Raw genomic sequence first — 21,025 nt, 5'->3', positions numbered from 1 at the left:
CAGCAGGCTGTTTATATTGTCACAATCTAACAGATGTTTGCTGGTTGACAAAAGAGCTGAAACTTCCCTGAATAAAACTAGTGTCAACATTGTTCTGTCTCTGCTGGTTTGTTGCCTAGCAACTTGTCCTGGCCAAGACTGGTTCAATCCTACTTTATCATCATGATATGATACTAGAAAAATAAACTGTGCTTTTGGGTATTATTACAGTAATGGGGAAAGCCGGGGTGTGTCTTTGATATGAAAGTATGGACACTGTAACAGGTTTGGGTAGGTTTTGTGCCTTTACTTGTTTTTTCGCAGTTAAAGGCAACACATATTTATCATAAAAGAGCGAAAGATTGAATTTATTTAAAAAAATATCAGAGTTTTGAACTCGTGTCTCTGAATTCGGGTTAAATACTTTGCAGATCGTGTTCAAATGATGTAATATCGATAAAATAATGTTATCCTGGGAAACGGTTGGTGAATTACAGTGGGCTTGTAGTTTCTGATTGCCACCGCTAGGTTGCGCTAATTCCCCGTTTGCATCCCGAACACCTGAGGGCCTGGACTGTAGTGCACAAATTGTGAACAGGAGTTCTTACTCTATCGGTATTTCCGATATGAATAATTAAATAAGTCCTTGGATACGGAATTTCCTGTCATTTAGATGGCACTCCCTCCTTACATGAAGAATCTTATTCATTCATTACATATCAGCTTTAAAAGTGTGCGCGCACCCGAGTGGTCGTGACTCACGAGAGCCGAAAGCGAGTAATCTTAGTTTCTGAAAAAGCTTATTAGTGATACATCGTCTGCGTAAGCGATCTTTGGCTGGAGGTAGTTGGCGGAGTTGTCAGGGCAGGCGAGAGTCCACGGGAACGGGAACTGCTGTGGATTACACCGGCTAGGGTAGGACAGTAGAGACGGGGACGCCGATATCTTATAAGACAAGTAGACAGCAGTTTTACTCGGTGGTCGGCCGGGAAGAAAGTTTTCAGGATCTGAAGTTCGCCGAAGGAGAACCGGGGCGAGTTTTCTAGTCTCCGAGGACCAGAAGCGAAGGTACGTTTAAGGTGCGGATCTTTGATTGTTTGGGACACTCAGGAATGTTGTAGCCAGAAAGCTAATTAGCTGGCTAACGTTAGCGAAAGATTAAAGCAGAGCAACAGGATCTGCCAGCTTAAAGTCCGTGTTTTTTATTTAAAACACGATTTAAAGTAAAAGTTTAGACCGTAACACCCTTAACGGCAGTGCACAAAAGTCTCCCACAAAGTTAATTAAGTTAGAGGAAAACAGTTAAAACGGTAGGAAGGGTTGTTTCGGGAATACTTTCTGAATATGTGGCGTGAAATGACGCAAAATCAGTTGATTTCGTTCACAGATTTATTTTCTGTACCTGCAGAAAGTTTGAGTCCTTTAAAATGTAACAAATGGGGGTCATTTTAGGGATAATTAGGGATAACTGTCTGTAGTCAAATGAACCTGTCGTGGTGCAGAAATCCTGCTAAATCAGATTTAAGTGACGACACGAGACGTTTTGAAGGTCTTTTAAGCAAGAAAATATGTCTGTGGGTCGTAAATTTCTGCAGAGATCACAATAAACCAAATTTATGTGCTCTTAATGCTAACCACTGCGCTCATTTGTCTTTATTCAAGACACAACAGGTCCCACTATGACATATTCCTCTCATATGCTTTATTGAAAGCTGTCTCAGAAATGTTACCTTCTCAGACATTTTATCATATAAACTGGAGGTCAGCGTTTATTTCCAAAGATGAAGCTCATGCTTGCCTTATAACAGCCATGATACACCTATTAGATATAAATGATGCCAGTTAATCAGCCATTTGAGCAGCCAGATGTCAGAAGACACTAGATTTGTTGCTATAAATGGTGGATTTGCTGAAGTATTTTGAGCCATCCAGGCCACAGGACTCTGATGCAGTGTAATATATAACCCGATATGTGAAATACATCAGCGTAATGTGTCCCCTTTATGCTGTGTTCTGATTTAAGTGAGCTGCAGCTGGCTGTGGTTCGCTGAAGTGTGACAGATTGTGGTTAAAGCAGTCGCAGGGAACCTGGGGGAGTTGGGTCTCGAGGAAAGTCGTGGTGAGACGCGCCTAACTGGGGCAGCCTGTGCTGAATCCAAGCTGTTTGGGGCAACGTGGGCCTATATTTGGCGGGGCTGCATGTGAAGGTCACAGTGTACCGCTCGACTCATTCCCGATGCCACACATTATTCATCAGGTTTCCACACGAAGAGGCTCTTTTTTTCTCACTTATCGCTTCAGTTGTGAACAACGCTGACGTTGTTTGGCAGCTCTAATTCGGTGGGTGTTGGAAACTAAATTTCTTTGCTCACAGGGGAACAATGAAAACGTCTAGCGTCTGTCCGTGTGGTGATTGAGGCTCTTTGTTCACCTGCTAACGACACTGAAGCCGGCACTAAAGCTGACACACAAACACTAATTGACTGCTAATTAGCCACCAGGAGCTGGAAGCTGTGTTGATTAAGCATACTTGAAACACATTTAGACGTCTTCTCGCCCTGTTTTTGGTCTCAACAAACTCGTGAGGCAGATGTTTGGTTCTAAAGCCACTTGTTACTCCGCTACGAGACATTTGCCAGCTGGCTGCTTGTGAGCTTTGAGCTCTCTTCAGTCCTGAACTGACACTAGGAGGCCGAGGCCCAGTTTCATTTGAATAAGGTGATCTGGATGCACACCCATGAAAAAATGTCTTCTTTTGCCCATGTTCACCCTCTATGCCTCGTTTGGCCGAGCAGCGTTTGCATGATGTTGCCAACAGACGAGCAGGGAAACGCGCTCGCCTTCGGTGGAGGAGCTGCTGCAGCTTTAAAGTCCTCCAAAGCAACCATTTTATTGTAGATCCATCACTGCAAGTGACCCTTTGACGCTGTCACATTGGCTGGTTTTCCAACGAAGCGAGCATCTCAGACCTGAATAAACCACACTGCTTAGTTGCTCGTGGCTGCAGGTAACAGAGAAGTCGTCGCCAACTGGAGGCAAAACGTGGAGGAAGACGGCACAAACAAAACCCCAGTCGTCTTGGCTGTATAGGGGTGAAACATATTTATTCAGTCATGTGAGTGGCTGAATGTTTGGTGTCAGAACTGACGAACATTGGGTGTGTTCATCTCCCCAAATGGACAACAACTCCTGGTTGTTTCTGTTCGCTTCAGACATGGACATCAGAAAGCTTTTAAGGACACGCAGTCACTGTTTTCACTGTTTTGGCATCATCGTTTGATGAAGATGCAAAAAACCCCGAACAAGACGAAGCAGGTATAGAGATGGATGGACGGATGGACGGTTGAATGTCCATTTTAAAGCAGCTTTCCACAAGCCGCTGCTTCTCATAACCCACAGTTGTTAGAGGGGTTGAAGAAGGCAGATGATAGAAATGTAGCTGAGCAGAAACTAAACAAAAACACACAACGGATCTTTGTTTGCTCACATTCCCGCAGTAATCACGGCTGCTCAGGCTAATAATCATTTCTCTGGTGTGTGATTCGCTGTCTCGGGCGAAGATAACTGAATCAAAGCCGTCTGATTTCAGCTAAGAGGAATCATGTGAGTGAGCAGCTTCAGAAGGAGAAACCTCTGCTCTGCTGAGGCTGTGTTTTCCCTTCCTGTGCTGCCGGGTGATCTTTTTCAACACATCTCACTTTAAACATTCCCATCACTCGCGGCGGTTCGTTTCAGGCCCCTGCTTTCGTTTCTTGCACCTCGAGCCCCCTCCCCCCTTATGTCCCACTGTAAATCTTATTACCATCACTCTAAATTACAGTGCTTCCTCTGATTTTGCTGATTGGACTGTGAGAAGATTTGTGTTGCCTGCTAAATAGCAGCCGCTGAAGCTGGAGCTTAGTCTGGGCAGGGATAAGTGAAAGAGACAGTGACCCCGGCATACTTCACCATAAAGAATGAGGGCAAAACTTCTTTAATAATGAGCGTTTTAATGCCACACAGCATACTTTTCATTAGGTTGTAATAGTTGCTTTAATTGTTTTCTTTTGGGAAACAAGATTGCTTGATTAAATATTAATTTTACCATCTTTTTATCTGCTTATTATTTCCTGAACTTCAGTATTTATTTATAGATATTCATTTTATCACCTTTAACAGCCCAATTAAAGCAGACCGCCTCATATTTTAGATGTTTGATCCAGATTATGTGAAAATGAAAATGACTTACTTATGTTTAAGATACATTTTCTGCCATTTGGCTGCCATTTGATTTAATTAGGGATAAAAAAAGAAAGATATATTTATATCTCCTTACAGAGAGGCTTTCAAATCTAAATGTTTTCATAGGTTTGAATAGAAGTGTCACTATCTTTTATGATCCTGCTGCTTTTGGAGGATGTTTTAATCTGAGTGTTTATTTCTAACGTCAGTCGTCACTCTGGTTTGGTGTTTTTACCTTTAAACTGTGGCACAGTGTCAGAGCTGAGGAGAAGAATGACAAGAAAACAACCGTGGGAAACGAGGAGAGCAGGAAATCTGGTGACTGGAAGCCCAAAATGTCCCGTCTGCTTTAGCCCGTTGTCTATAAGACTGCGAGCTCCTGATCGCAGTCCATTTATCTCTGTGTTTATGGCGCATTTCCACGAATAAATCATCACCATATATATCTGTTATATATAACAGATTAAATCTTCAGGAACTGGATCCTGAATCCTGCTGGAGGCCTGAGTGGTGACATGAGAACCAGAGCCATGAGAGATTGATCTGATCGTGGTGAGAAGTCGGAACCAAAGCCGACATCGTGGCGTTCATGTGTGCGATTTATTTTTAATTTTTTTTTTCCAAACGTCGTGTTTTGAACATCCGGGATTGTCTTTAGTAAATATTACTCGCTGCAGTCGACATGTTTCCAGCTCCAGGATTAGATAAAAATAGAGGAAGCGCGGTGAGTTCATCCGTCTGAATTAGGAGGTCACGGGTTAACGAGGAAAGCTGCGTCGTCTCGTCCTGATGTCCCCGGTTAACGCCTCACCGCCCGCCGCACTCTGTTGTTTCCGTGAGTTGTGAATTGGCACAGTGTGTTTTTTCATTTGGCTAATGGACTTTCTGTTCAGCGATTTCCTTTCAGTGCCTGAACCAGCGACTTAATCTGTGATATTATCCGTGCTGTCAGTGCATCAGGAGTAATCCTGGGGCTGTGGGCCTAATCGCACCTAATCACAGATCTTTATTAGGCTAATGCACAACTGAGGGGAGACGCTCCAGAAATGATGGGTAATAACATCCGAACTGTTCATCTGCAGCTTTTATGGTGACATCACTTCACAGAAAGACTTTATGACTGATCAGGTGGTTGCAGGAGGACGTGGCTGATGTTCTGGGATGTTTCTCTGGAGACGCATCACAGTTTTTTATGGTCTGAAGCAGGATAATAATACTTAATACTTAAGAAGATAATACTGTGACTTTGAAAAAGTGAATCATCCTGGGATGTGTGCCTGCGTGTGCCAGGCATATAGATTCTGAAATATGGATGGAGTATCCATCAGAGGCATCTAAGCCTTTGTTTCAGATGGCGGGGGACATTAGAGTACTCATAGAAAGAATAAAGTATGCCCTTTAAGGCCTGTGCCATGTCTCGTTTCTTTATAGATCTGGTAGTATTGTTGAGGTCACCCTTCTTGCTGAATATCCCTCCCCTCAAATTATTGAGTTTTTGTCTATAAAAAGTCTAACTGCTAAGTGTTCCCGAATGACATTGAACGCAGCATATCTGGTGCCTGCCTCCCATTATCCCCCAATGGCAGCAGGAGTGGAGGTGTATCCACTGACCCAGATACTGATCAATTGAAAATATGCTCCAGATCAGATCAGGACGTCCGTACTTCATGTGCCTCTTAAAAAAAAAACTGCAAAAATATCCATAAAAATCAGTCTATCAAGATGAGAATTTCACTTATTCGTTGCTTTTCATGCTTCTTCTGGTCACTGTCAGTCGGGTGGTGGATATATTTGAAGTTGCCATGACAAAGACTTGCATGAATGCCCTGGTTGGTCAAGGCGTGCTGCAATCTGCCCCGTGTTGTAAGCGCGGGGCAGTGTGTGTTTACTCATGTGACCTCAGCAGGAAACTATGCGAGTGATTCGACTGATTTCACCGCTGAGCAGCGGCTGTCATCAACAGGGAGAATAAAACAGAAAGTATGGGGTAGGTGGAAGAAGCTGGTGGGACCGTCTGCCCCCCCTTCAGGCTAATCTCTGAGCCGGGCTGAGCATTCAGCCTCTGAAGGGGATTAAATCTCCTCGGTTTGTCTCTCAGTCGTTTGTTTTGAATGGGTCAGCGCAGAATTAGGCTTTAAAAGGCGCCGTTGTTTTTGTTTTAGTGTGTGTTGCGTAAGAGATGCGAAAAACAAGGAGGAATAATCAAGATTTCATGTCTTCTCCTGCTGCATGTCATGTTGTTGTCCTCTGATCAGTTCGACGGCCCTTTGGTTAATGTGGATGTCTGGGAAACAGACTTTCTTCAGGTCAGAGGCCCTTTGTCACCAACCGCTTCGGCTTGTTATTTCACACGCTGGACTTTTCCAAGTATTCGTTTTCCTCGAAGAACTCTGTTGTTTTTAGATGGAAAGTAGCTGTTTTATTAGATAACAACAAAGCCAGCACAGCAGCGATTTAAAGTCTAATAAATGTACTGTATTTCCTCAAGAGGCGTATTACTCGCAAATAACTGTTAGACCAGCAACAAATAAGGGGTAAAACTATCCCTTCTGTGTCTTTAATGAGCACAGTGAGTATTCTTTCACAGTCCAGGCTGGGAAAAAGTGCACGAATCTCATAAAATAGAATCAAACTTGGAAGTGGTGCCCCCCCACGTTGGATGAGGATAACACGAACTGTGGTTACTCACAAAGGCTGCTCTTATCAGGTAAATTTGACCGGTCCTGAGGTGGAAAAAGGCTACAAAACGGTTTGTAAAGACATGTTTCACACGTGGAGTTTGTGACTGATGCTGCTTTTTATGCAGGAAGGGAGAAAGAAAAGAAATCTGTGGATGTTTGTCCACTTTAGGGGAAAAAAGCCGACCGTTCAACCTGCAGAAGGACGTTTAATGTTGTTCCTTTTAAAGAAAGTTTAGCAGGAAGTTAAAGGATACTTGAGCTTTTTTTCCATCTTAATTGTTCCATAAAACCATGAAAAGTTCCTGTGTTTACGTGTTGTCCGTGAATGTGACTTAGATGAAGATCTTGAGTGATTATCAGCGTAGAAATGATTAAATGAACTCCTGTACATACATTTAATTTGAAATGTCAGATTTACTGAGAGATCTTTTTGTCCCCCCCAGTTCTGCTGATGAAGCCGTGGTAATGAGTGTTTCCTTCCTGTGCTGAGCTGCCTTGTGGACAGTCGGAGGCATCATGGCGGAGTTGCCTATTGCCCCAGGCCAGATCTACATCGAGGTGGAGTACGACTATGAGTACAAGTCCAAGGACCGCCTCATTAGCATCCGACAGGGAGAATGCTACATGTTGGTCAAGAAAACCAATGACGACTGGTGGCAGGTGAGGAAAGAGGAGGGGATGAAAGCCTTTTATGTACCCGCTCAGTATGTCCGAGAAGTCCGCAAAGCCCTGATGCCACCGTCTAAATCGGCCCCGCATCCTCCGGCCGCCACAGGAGATCCGCCTCCACAGGGTGGGGCTTCTCTCTGGGTGAGACCAGCCAACCTGGATTTGGGGTCGACCCACGATCGACCCGCTGAAAGCCTTCACAGAAATGAATCCAGAAACAGGCGCTCTCCTTCGGCTCAAACCGCCTCCTCTGGCCACTTCAGCCCCCCCAACACCCCCACTGACCATGACCGAGCTCTGGCGGGAATCCTCGTCAGTGGCGTCGGGCCCCAGGCCTCTCAAAAGGGCCGGTCCAGCACTCTGCCCCGCTCTCGAGCCCGATCCCCAGAGCTGTTCCGGGCGCCGCTGGACGTGGACAGCAGCCAACACTGCGATTCTGCCGGAGAAGAGAGGCGCACCAACGACTCCGAGTCTGGAGATGAGCTGAGCAGCTCTTCCACTGAGCACCTGCAGGTACAGCTGGCTTCAGACCTCTGTGGGACGCCACCCTCACAGTTGTCTTGTTTGTCGGTCCCATTCTTTTCTCCTTCTTCTTCTTCTGTATTTGATAACTGATCTCACCCCTTGACCCGCTTAGAAATAGCCAAATCTAAAAGTATTCTTGGAGAAGAAGCTTTTAATTAGTCATTATTCACAGAGTTGGGTTGTCAGGGTGCTCCAGAAGTGATTCGCTCTGCCTGCTGCGGAACAAAAGGGGTCAGAAAGACGAAACCAGGTCTGAGCGCAGCTGCTGCTGGCTGTGGATCCTGCAGCTTTAAGCCGCATCTCCTGTTAAAACTGCAGAATCCTGCTGCTTTTCACAGTTGTGGAACTGTTCCCTGAACTTATCTGAGAGAGTCTTTTCTCTGCTGTGGCATTAAGATGATGCAGCACGGGTCCACCTGCGTCCTACCTGTCTGAGAGGGTTAAAAAGCCACGTCCATGTTCATGACCCTCTGAGAACTAACCACATGTGAGGTCACTTTGTGAGAATACTCCCTTAATGTAGCTTTTCTTGTCGCTGATCTATTTAAAAACACTTATTTCTGACATTTCCTGTTTTCTGGCGCGGTCTGACGGCCTCTCGGTGAAACTGTCGACATCACTTTATCATCATGCATCACACACCGACGTAACCACCGTGTTTTGTGTGAAAGGTTATCAGAAAATGAACATATACGATTTCAAAGTCCATGAAGCAGCCCCGTAAACAATGGAGCTCCTTCCTTTCTCAGCCTTTCTTTTGTTCCATTTAAATGTCAGACAAAGGTCAAAGCAGTCGAGCTTGTTTTCCTTATGCATATAACCCCGTCTGGCCTTCTGTGTCAGCAGCTTTTCCTTAATTTTCTGCGGGTGCTACATTTATTCCTCTAGTTCTTTGCCTCGGTTTGACCTCTTTGAGTCGGATTCTTGGGTTACTTTAAACAGTTTCCTGTAGGTTTTGAATGCAGCTGTCCACACAGACACCAGGTGCTCTTTTTCACCTGATGCACATCTGACAGAACGGACACCACCACGACTCCTCCGGTGGAGGACGAGCTGTGTTTTTGTTCAGTCCTGCAGCACTCATTGTGTATCTGACTCTAAACGGAGGTTGATCTCACCGGGTAGTTATGCTGCTGCGTAACTTTCTGTGAAAACTAACTTGTTAGAGTACTTTTGCACTTCCTTGTGCACTTATAAAGTCAAACATACACTATCCGCTGCTTTGAAGGCTAATAACAGGATTCACGGGTGCATTTTTCCCCTTTTAGAAAAGAAAATAAACATAAAATATAGGTTAAGTTGTAAGGATTTGATCAATGCTCTCACATAAAGATGAGGGACTCTACAGTTCTTTTATTTCACCACATAACCAGCAACTTGTTCACTGATTTCCATCAGAGCTGCAGCGTTATCCAAGCTGAAAGCTGGCCATTGTTGCTGTGGGGGCTGAAGCACGGACAGAGTCGCTGGTGTTCGCCCACAGAGGCTTCTTCAACAGGATATATTTCACCGTGTCTGCTCTTGTCCTTTTCACTCACAGAATCTAAATAATGTGAGAACTGACGACGTAAAAACGCCGTCCCGCCAGCTCCAGATGTGCACTGATGTGTGCAGGATTGACACCGAGTTTTCATTTTCCCCAAGAATCTGATGACAAAGTAACGGATTACTTGAGTTTTCATCAGAAAAACCTCAGACAGGAGGTTACTGATGTCACTTTAATCGCATAACGACCCAGAACAAAATGGTTTAAAGTTTGAAAAGTGCCGACAGATCAAAGCTGGTGACATTTCTGACATTTATTTTCCTGTTACCACTGTGTGCTTCTGCATATCCAGATGTGAAGCCAGCATCTCTGTTCACACACTGATTTGAAGGGTGTGGGTTTCAGATTAGAGTAGGATGAGGTCCTTATGAAGCGGTACGTTCGGTCGAAGCGTTTTCTGTAGCCGTAAGTGACGCATTCAGGAAACGCAGAACACAAGCTGACCTTTGGTATCCTGCCATCTTTGATCTGGAGTCTGAATTCATCTTGTTTGGATGATCGGTGCCTGTGCTTTACAGTCCTCTGTAATACTGCCATCAACAAGCTTTCTAAAGGGTAAACATTCTGCTGTTCCTTCAGTTGGACCGACAGTCCTGCTAAGTTCATGTAAGCCAGAAGCAGGGTCTTTCCCACACTGGTGGAACTGCTTGTGTTTCAGCTTGTTTGTTTCTCCAATACTTCTCCACAGCCTGCTGCTGGTGATACCAGCTCAGGTGTTGGTCTGGACTTCCTAAAATAAGCAGAGCACATCTCTCCCCGTATTATTTCCCCCTTTCATGTGATACATCGCCCTCTTTGCTTTCCTGCGGTGTTTGTTTTTCAAGGATAAGAAAATAAATGCTGACAGGGAGAGCAGGAGAAGAATGAATGAATGTTGAACCAGAGCAGCAGTGTAAATGCCAGGAAGCAGAGCCGTGTTTGTGTATCCAGCTGCCAGGCTTCTTCCTTTTTTTTGCCAACTCACCCACCTCCCTCTAACAAGTGGGATGTGATGAGTGGCTAATCTCTTATCTGCTACGCTGGACCACAAGCCTACTTTGTAGCCACCCACTTTTGTGACTTATCCTCTTGTAAACAGCTACCTCTGTTGCTTTTCCAGAATATTTCTACATTAGAAAATGAGCAGCCGTTTGTGGTCCCTCAGACTCAACCCAATGACCTCATTTCAGTTATTGTTTTTAAGCTAAAGGCTCTGAATTCTGTGTGAAGAAGGGCTCTCCGGTGTAATATAATTAAAGGTGTTAAGTAGTGTTTATCATGCACAAACTTAAATCGGCATTTTATCTGCTTTTCAGATTAATTTGGCCTATCATGTTGGTACAGAAATAAATCACGCTGTAGAGGATAATTACATCGCTCAGCCATTAAAAGTGATGAGCAGATGAACATTACTGTGCTGCTTCTCTGTTATTACCAGGCCCAAAATCTAACTGAGGCCACTTGCCTTTTGTCTGTTTAATTTAACCTTTTGAAAGGCACCACAATGTTAAATCCTGTAGATAAGTATGCAGATTAAATCGCTTTATGTCCAGAATAAGCCCCATCAGCTTCTGACCTGTAGTGGGAAAATGTTGGCGTTACCAGCTGAGAAACCGCCCGTACTTCCACTCGTACTGTACACCGAAAAGCCTCTGGCCACATTGGATTGGACACTATATTAACCGAAGCAGATGCTTCCCTGGAGCCAGTGAATATAATGGCTGCCAAGGTCTCAGTGTGTTTTAATTTGCTGCTTGACTGCACTGTCTCGTCCGCTGCTTTTCATCATCTCTCTGCCCTGTGGATTATAACAATCCGTCATCGTTTACTGTACACTGTTTGTTGGAGAAATTAACACTGCGTATCGGTTAAAAGAGGCATTGTTTAACCTGCCTGGCTGTTGGACTTTGACCTCTTCTGCTGCCATGTGACAGCTCGAGTTATTTGTTATCCTCAGATGATAATACACAATTTACTTGGCAGTACCTTTTAGTTTGTATGACCCCATAAATTAAGATACTGATGTTAATGGACGGTGTCTTGATAGCCTAAATAAGCATTACAAATGGAGCGTTTTATGTCTGGGAATCACTTGTTATAACGTGGCACTTTGTGAGTTTTACTATCTCACTTCTTTACTTTCTCCCTTGATTGTCACAGTTAAAAACACGACTCAGCCTTGAAGTCTCCCATCATTCTGTATGACGGCTGTAATCAACTAAAAACCTACCCTCAGAGGGTTTGATTGATTGCAGGAACCACTTCCTCATCTCTTTGATTACCCAGTGCGGCAGGAACATGAGTTGGCATCTGTGTGCCGCACCTTGTTATGCACTAAGTGGCTGAAGTCACTCTTCAGCTGATGAAATAAGTGATATCTACATTTTAGTTATCGTCCACACACACAAAAGGTTTACTTGATCTCGTTAGCACATGGACACATGTTTCTGTTCAGTTGTATGAAGGTTATTTGCATATTTGTCAATCCGTGCTTGCACACACAGTGAGGGATCTGTTAATGGGAGCCAGGCCATCTGCACTGCTGTCAATTCTCTTACTCTGCTTAGTAAACAGCCTTATTATCTCTCACATGGTGACGGGAGGATCTGAACTCCTTGGAGGAGTCACAAATGTTCTTTTGCTGCAGACCCACGGATGGAAACGCAGAAAACAGCAGGCCACCGAATTGTAAAGAATTTAAATAAAGCATGAGTCCATTCCTGTGGAGCTCTTTTCCATTAACGGGGTTTCTGCATGTTATCCCTGCTGTTCCATCCTTTGCTCAAAGGCACAGTCAGAGTAGAGCCCTTTTCTTATGTGCCTTTCAAGCAGGGACTGATGCACCTTTAGTTGGGCATCTGGGTCATGTGTGGAAGTACAGAGGCAGCTTTGGAGGGGGGGGGCTGGCTTTGTGTAACCAACAGTGCTGTCGTTTTCCTCAGCTGATTCTGCGATGCTGGATAGACGAGTGTAAACACACACTGATGCAGAACTGATGTGTGTGTGTAACAGCAGCAGGTTAGAAGAGGCTGATAAGAAGGAACCAACATGTGATGAGGCCTTAACTGTTAACCAAAGAGGAGTGTGGGATTTCCCCAGACTTTGAACGTCCCGTTCGCTGCATTGGGATCTTTCTGATCAGTTTTATGCTTCGTGCTTTTTCTCCTGATGGTTTCCTCACAAACCTGCTTCTCTAATGTCTGCGTCCTGGCCCTAAACCGTGTTGATTTGGGCTGTGAGAAATCAGCATTTTCACATTTCCTGGAGTCCAGGCTGCTTACTTTCAGATTTAAAACGCATCGGCACCGTTCACTGAGGGTAACAGCCGTAGATGTTCTTGTGTTTAAGGATTTGTGCCCCAGTGACATCCTCTTTCATGGAAATCGAACAGCGAGCAAACAGCAGTTTGCTGAAGGAGGAAGAAGTTCTGCAGGCAGTGGTGATGTCAGTTTTGTGCCCTGAGAGATTAATAGTTCTGTAATGCTCTCCACCTGGGATGCAGATAAACACTGACGGCTTCAGGCAGTCCGGCAGCTGATCCGTGTCTCGCTGTGCGTTGGGCTCTTGTGTAACAGAGCAGCAGTCAGGCCGGGTCGGCACCCTCACTTCGTCTTTTATGTGTGTTCGTTCCCTTTTCTTCTGCCTCTCTTTGGATTTCACATCTTCCTCCTCTAACTCAAAGTCAACGGTTCCATCCATCGTCTTTAAGTTGATGCTCTGCAGATTTATCCACCACAAAAGACCAATGAAAATGATGTCTTTACCCATCTAGCAGTGGGGTGACCGATCTTTCTCTGATCCACCGACCTCAGTTCTTACATACTCATTTAAACTGGCTTTTCACTGAAGCTGTGGCCCACCTTTTTGTTGTTGTCTTGTGTTTATATGTAATCTATTTTTAAATCTATTTCTGGAAATGTGAAGCACTTTGGTTAATCTCTGGCTGTTGTAAGGTGCTATATGAATAAATGTTGATTGAGTGACTGATTGATCTTGCAAATTCTAAGCTTTGGTCACCTTTTTCTTCCATTTTCATGCCAAAATTTAAAAAAAAAAAGCTGTATATAAATAAGACAAATATTTTACTAAGAGCTCAGCAGAGGATGCATTGGGTCCAGCTGATGAACATTAATGCATCTCTATCTGTGCAGCCTGTGGTCTGAAGCACACAGAAGTGATTACTGAGGATCATGAAAGTTTCACTGTGTTTGATGGAAGTCACATAAAAGTGTAACATTGATACTGATTATGAGGGATAATCCAGCATGAAGCCCTACTCTGGAGAACCGGTGCGTGTGTTGGCACAGGGGGGGCACCGTGTTCCTCACTTTGTGGAGATTTTCTTAATCCTTCAGTCGGACATTGCGTGTGTGTGAGTGTGCACGTGCCGGTTATTAAGTCAGCCGCAGCGTTGTGCAGGGGCAGCGTTATGAAAGGACAGGTCAAGCAGTGTTGGCTGCGGCTGCTCGGCCAGACCGAGCATCATTGAGCTCCATCTCTCTCCCTCTCTGTTTATGTAAGAATGAGTGAATTAGAGTCGGTGTATTGGAGGGTGTGTAGGGTCCCGGAGTGGCATCATCCGGCTTGCCACGGTGACACGTCAGTCAGAGAGCGTGCATGTGCATAGGCGAGGGCTGCTGTGTTTCTCTGCATCATCGTTGTCCTCCTCAGCGCCGCCGGCTACAAGACTTATTATTCCTGTGCAGCGGTAACTCGGCGACAGGACAGCATGTACCCAGATGAGAATGAGACGGTAAGGCAGCGTCTTTATCTCTGCGTGTACCGACAGCTGGAAAATGGTCGCGCCGCAAGTTTATCTGTTTTTGTGCAGCTGCACGTTTTGCCAAGTCAGCACAACCTTCAGCCTGTTGAGCCGTATCGTGTCAAAGCAACCTAACGGTAACTGTTACTTAGAGATGTTCCAGACACAATGCAACTTAGAGAGCATCGAGCTTTTTGGGTCGCAGGGAGAATACAGGCGGGAGCTGGCACACAGATGCACTTCTGTCTGCTTTGTCGTCCCATTCATGCAGGCGATCCTGAAAGTTATCAATAGAAGCTTTCAGTCATGCACACCCTCAGAGCTTATGGCACGACTCTGCCTCTGCCCTGTGCTTCTGTCTGCTGCCCAAAGCAGCTGCTCCTGCAGCTTTATTCACAGGCTTTAGGCACACTTGCATTCATTATCCATCCGCTCAGCACGAGCTTTCACAGCGATCCATAACATTGATTGTCAAAAAGTCAGCCCCCCTCCTTTCCTTTTTAAACAATCTTATCAAATCTGAAGCCAGAGGGAGCAGACGGGAGATTCTTCAGACGTATCTTGAGATGTTTGAGCTGATGATCCTGTGAGCCGGGGTAACCAAGAGGACGGGCTCGCCTGGCTTCATTACATAAGCACCAGCTACGTAACGTTTGTTTGGACAGCTGCCTGCTGAGAATGATGGCACAGCAGGGAAGGAGGAGCTGCATCTATTGGGATTTTAAATCAACTCTGCTGTTTTGATCCATTTTCCTGAACCGTGCTTCATCAGAACCGGGAGCTAACTTCCCTCGGTTTTATTTTACTGGTGCAGTTTCCATGTTATTGATCCTGTTCTTGTCAGAATTATTGGTACCCACTGAATGACCCAGTTTTCTACTATGAAATAGTACAAACAAAGTAAATAAAGAGATGCAACTGGCATAATAGTGAAAAAATATATAACTAATATTTGTTTTTTCGGCCTGTGTTGCACTTTCCAGCCGGTAGTTTCTGCCACTCCACTGCTTAAAGTTGAGAACAGTGGTTTCATCTCCCCCAGAGATGTCCAATCCACTGCTTTCTTTTCAGCCGTCCTGGTTGCATCGTCGTCCAACTTACAAACCACGACCTTTCACCTCAGACCCAGTTTTCTGGCATTATGTGACACTTTCACTCTGAAATGTCTTGGTAATCTTCTGGTTTAAAGATACAATCAGCGTCTGCAGGATCAGAGGCAGCTGAGCAGACCCACAGCACGAGGGAACCTCCACCATCTGAGGTGTCAGAGTTTCATTATAAACACTCTGCGGAGAGGCTGTGGCAGATCTGTGAAGGCTTTTAAGATATTAGCCCACCTCTCTGTGCCCTTCTTTAAATAATGGTGCCCACGTTGTTCTTTGCCCTGACTGACCTTTATTAAGCAGTTCCAGCTGTCACACTGACAAATCTCTCTTGTTGTTAATGTTAAACTACGACATAAGTAACACTCTGTGAGTGAATTACCGTTTAACCACATTCTGCTGAACTTCCTGGGCAGCAGGCTGCAACTAACGACTAAGTACTCGACTAGTCATCGATTATTGAACGATTAATCGACTAATCGGTTAATCACCAATTAAAACAATTCATTAATAATTAAAACAAACTAGTTAAAACCGAAAAAGGATTCATTCAAGCCATATTTTATCTTGACTTTTAACATTAACATTAGCTGAAAATGCTAATAAGAGTGCGGCTGTAATGCACCAACAGTCAAATAAATACCAAAAAGTGAAAAAGAACAGCCTGGTTGTAACTGTGGACTGTGAAGCTTGATGATACACTTTTAATGTTGCACTTTAATGTTAAAATCCAAGACAACTCCGCTTATTTATAGCTAGCAGGCTACGCTAACAAGCTAAATATGTTACTAAACCTGCTTAATTTTCACATGTTCATGACAGACGTGCTCCTGTGATACGTGAGGTCGGCTTTACAAAACTTGCAGGTAATCTATTTTTTCTGGGTTTTGAGGGTGAAATGCTCCCAGACCCTGGACACTTTTGGACGAGAGGACTATAATTCAGCCGCAGCCATTTCACCGTTTCTACAGGTCATCTCCCGCTATTATTTACCTTTAACGGCATGCATCTCGAAGCAGAGATAGGTAGGAAGTGAGATGACTCACTCCGTACCAAAAATGATGTTCAGCTCGACAGCGTGAAAAAGACGTGCGATGACGTAACCGACAATTATCGACAATTAAATACGTCGGCGACTAATTATGTTATCGATTTTTGTCGATAACGTCGACTAATCGTTGCACCCTTACTGGCAGACCATAGTATCTTCAACATGCTTGTAATGGGTTTTGTCCTTCATTGGGTTCCACCCTGTCCCAGAACATCATTTTAACGTGAAAGAACAACATGACTCCTCATGTTGGGCCATTTCTTTCAAACTCTAAACTCGTTGTATACAATGTGAAAACTGGGCTTAAAATCTTGTTGAAAACAGATTTATAATTCTGAAGCTTCTGATAACATTATGATGTTAAAAGAGGGATTTTAAGCCTTTTGAGTTTTAAGTTTTGTTAATAATACCAGTCAAAGACTGAAAATGGAGCTTAGGAGTCTTATTTTTTTTGTTATTTTCATTCAACAACTCTGGACGCTTTATCAAGTTATATCTAAATGGATATATTTTTGGATATTTGATGAGGATATTCTTTATTCTGTGCTTACGATTCAGTGGTGCCAACAATTCTGATCAGAGCTGCCATTGAAGTCCATGCGTGAGATCATCATGCTAACGTGCACAGTGCAGCACTTTAAAGACTGCTTTTCCTTAAGTGATGAGATGAATTCCCTCCAAACCATCGTGTATATGAGTGCAGCCACTAAATGATGATTAACCGTTGCACTATATAATCTTGGAGTCAAAAGTAAATAAAGGTTTGCTTTCCGCCCCGCCCCTCTGCACTCAAGTTTGTGAAGCTTGTGCACTTTGCTCTCTGTTCAAAATGGCAGATGATTATCTTGAGTTTTCTTCTGATTCCTCTTTAAGAAGGTATAGTTGTTTTCTGCTGTGTTGTATTCTTCCTGGAGAAGTTGAGGGAAGTTAAGTGACCGTTTACAGACTTTATTACACTTAAACACAAACTGATCCGAGTGGTACAGGCATGAATGTTCAAATCCTCTTGGGAGGAAATAGGCCACTCGATTTGCCTCCTTTCATTGAATTATTCAGTCTGTCACTGTGCTCTAACTTCTCTGTAGGAGAGGAGAGATTTTCCTATTTTTGCCCAACTTAGTTGTTGCCATTGTCATTTTCAGAAGCTGTGTGAACATTTCGGTGGGAAAAAAAGCAACTATAGTTGGAATATGTCGATTTAAGAATTATTAGTACTTACAAAGAACTGTTTTTGTTGCTCTTTATTGCCTTGGTTGTTCGTTTTGTGGCTCAGGCATCTTTGTCAGCTCTGTTGGTTTTTGAAGGGAGACGTTCATACGTCTGGCATGAGTCATTAGTCATCATCAGCCTCGCATTGAACAACAATCTTCCTCTAAAGAGAGTCTCTGTTCATTTTTAGATATTTTTGCTTGTCTATAAAGCGCTGTAAGCACACCTCACCAATTTATTTATTTGGAAGGTTAACTTTTGCTCATAGAGCAGCCATACGTGACCCCGTCCCAGAGCGTATGGTGGGGGTAAAGCTCCACATGTGTTGTGTGGTTCAGCAGCTAAAGCTTAAATCAGGACAATTCAATCAGCCTGGTTTGAATTTAAATTACAAAGCTTACAGTGAAGTTGTGACAGGGCTGGAGCAGAGGTCATAGGGCACAGAAACAGTGGATCAGTGACGGCATAAGCTTTGCTCCAGCAAGCCGTAAGGCTGATGCAAGCTTGTGGGACTTTTTCTCAATTTGGTATGATAAATAAACCTGTGATTACGTCCAAAAACGACACAAGCTCGGACACAGACCTGCTCACTGGGTTTGTCAATGCAGGGTTACTGAAGTAAAGCTTTGCCACGCCTTGCACAGGCTGCACCGAGCTGCTTCAGGTGGAGTTTCTCTCTACACCAAAGATGAACACGTGCCTGCATGTGAGTGCGGTGCTTGATGATTGCCACATGATGCCACAAGATGTGAGGAGCTCGAGATGAAACAGGTTCTAACATTTCCTCATAGCTCAAGGCCTCTTTATTTGAGGCTGAATCATAAATTACCTTCGACATGCTAAGACAAGCATTCCTCAGCTTAATCACAGCAGCTTGCAGTCGGGTGTAATAGTTGGCTGCTTCATTATGTCGCCACAAACCTGAACCCAGAATGCTGCTTTTCAAGTGTAGCTTGGTTCATTCTGGCTGTTCTCATGAACTAATATCAGTTTGTGAACATATTGCGATAAATTAAAGAGGTGGAACCAATGTTCAACATTCATGTGACTGAAACACTGGTGTGTTGGGAACTCTCCCAGCATGCACTGGGGCAACAGATTCACGGACACTCTTCCAGCATAGTTTTGCTCTAGCAGCCTTTTCTGAGGGCCCAACAAACTTGAGGGTCCCACCTCGGCGCGGTTTTGATCTCGCTGTTCGTTGTAATCTTCTGGTTCAATTTAAAGAAAGGTTTTGTGCCAAATGGTACGGGGAGCTTTATTATCACAGTCCATTGTAGATCAAGGTGAGCTGACAACAAGGAGAACATAATATTTCAATCCTGATAACACGTAAAACTGGAATACAGTTGGGCATGTAAACACATTCTATAATACTGCTCTAAAAATCTTAAAAATCAGCTTTAATCTCCATTTTTACATTTAATTTCATGTTTTCTGGCTGCATTCATCATCTAATAATCTGAATATACAGTATACTGTATTTTGATAATCATACCAATAATGATTCTTTAACAAACTGTGTGTTTTCATGTGAAATGGTAATTATATCAACACTCTTTCTTTAGAGAAAAAGACATTTATGGCTGCATGGATGGGATGTATAAAGTCTTACTCCTGAACCAGCTGTCAGAAAGTGCAGCAAACCTACTTTGAAGAACCAAAAAGACTGAGATTCGTGTCGTATAGTCCATACTCTGAGCTGGAATATCTCAGTTATTCATGTGCACAGTCCCTGCTTTGCAGCTTTTATTTGTCAAACTGACACCAGCTGTGCAACCTTGAACGTTCCTGCTCCCGTCTTCATCTGAGTTTGCACATTTCAAAGCGATTTGTAAAGAAACTCTCTCCCAGTGGGCGGTGAAGATTGAATTGCGTGGGTGAAACATGTATAATGGACATTACAGAATGAATAAGCAGAGCTGCAGAGTCATTATGCAGAATTAACTGCTGCATAGAAGGTCCTTAACTTCCTGTTTATGTTTTGCCATCACTGCATTTCAGATTAGATTAGTAGATTATTCCAGGAGACCTGCCTCCCTCTTCCTTTACTCTTGCCTGTAATAATAAATGCTGATTGAATACGTGTGTATTGAAGTTGTAAATACCCAGTGACCCCCCCGCTCCCCGCGTCTTGTTTAACTGGTTTGACATTTGTCGGTTTTTGTACCTGAGAAGTCAGATACATGATGCACAGTTCTGCCAATTTGCAAGACTTGAAATACAAGTTCAGGCTTGGTGAATAGCTGATATCCTAAAAAGGAACAAGCAAAGCTTTTTTCCACGGACAGTTGGAGTCTAATACAAAACGTCAAACCACACAACGTTTGCCGTTATCTGCCACCTGCTCTGTGCTGAGTCGTCTGATCACCGTATTCAGGCGATTAATTATAATCCAGGCTCAGCCTGATGCGTGGAGTTGCCGCTACGCTTCGTACTGTAACAGAGTAACTTTATAGAGGACGCAGTGACGGAGAAGCTGAATCTGAGCAGCACGCACACATCAGCGTGTTCAGCTATCAGTTTGGTTGGAGATAAAAGCAAAACAACGTCTGCACATAGAGAACAAAAACACCCAATGTGGTGGCTGAGAGGCAAGTCACAACCAAGATGTTTTATATTTTACATCTTCCTGACCAATATGGCTGCTTCATCCTGATGGTGGTTTGTATCATGCAAAATTGTCTCAATAAAGGGTGAAGTGGTCCCAGTAGAGTGCCTGTGTAGAACTCCCTCCGTTAGCTCTCCTATAGCCGCAAGTAGCCACATAACAGCAGCTATAAGCTAACAGAGCTATAGTACGTGTTCGTTCATCCTTCTTAAAATATTGGTGAAATAAAGACAGATAATGCCTTATTTAGAGGCTGCATTGTTCCATATATGGATATACGCCGATTGCGAGTTCTAAATAGCTTCTGATGGACACCGACTTTCACCAAACTGTTCTCGGTGAGTAAATAAACGTATTTCATGCCAGAAATAAGGTCCAGGTTTAAAAATACCGGCGTTCCCCTTTAAATCACAGATGGATCTTTCTATAAATGCCCTTTTCTCTGGATGTTTGAAGCTTTTTTTTTCATTGGTTTGGTCCTGCAGGCCTTTGGCTCCTCCCCGTTATAGCTAATCAATATTGACTTAGTAACCGAAGTATCCATAGAATAATCAGCGTTAGGGATACACTGATTGATCAGACAGTGATTGGAAGTCTATTGATCAGGATTTTCTTCCACCTGCCTTCAGATAGTTGGTGACACAACCATAGACACGGGCTAAAGTAGAAGCAAAGGGGAAAATATAAAG

General features: G+C 43.8%; 1 protein-coding gene across 8 annotated transcripts in view; it reads left to right on the top strand.

The window, feature by feature from the left end:
- The first annotated feature begins 821 nt into the window (after positions 1–821).
- The window catches only part of LOC140268689 (rho GTPase-activating protein 12-like), a 48,655-nt gene continuing 28,451 nt past the window's right edge, over positions 822–21,025 (top strand). For 7 of the 8 annotated variants that reach the window (XM_072363650.1, XM_072363651.1, XM_072363649.1 and 4 more), the window contains exons 1-2: positions 822–1,047; positions 7,325–8,063. In XM_072363650.1, coding sequence (XP_072219751.1) covers positions 7,398–8,063 — 666 coding nt within the window. In that variant the 5' untranslated portion in view covers positions 822–1,047; positions 7,325–7,397. Of the gene's footprint in view, positions 1,059–7,324; positions 8,064–21,025 lie in introns of all 8 variants that reach the window. The other variant, XM_072363645.1, reaches the window with a different exon arrangement.

This window comes from Leuresthes tenuis, unplaced genomic scaffold (assembly GCF_036924035.1).
Source record: "Leuresthes tenuis unplaced genomic scaffold, fLeuTen1.0.hap1 SCAF_14, whole genome shotgun sequence".
Classification (NCBI taxonomy): domain Eukaryota; kingdom Metazoa; phylum Chordata; class Actinopteri; order Atheriniformes; family Atherinopsidae; genus Leuresthes; species Leuresthes tenuis.
Note: the sequence above shows the minus strand (reverse complement) of the source record. Positions and strands in the feature narration are given on the sequence as shown.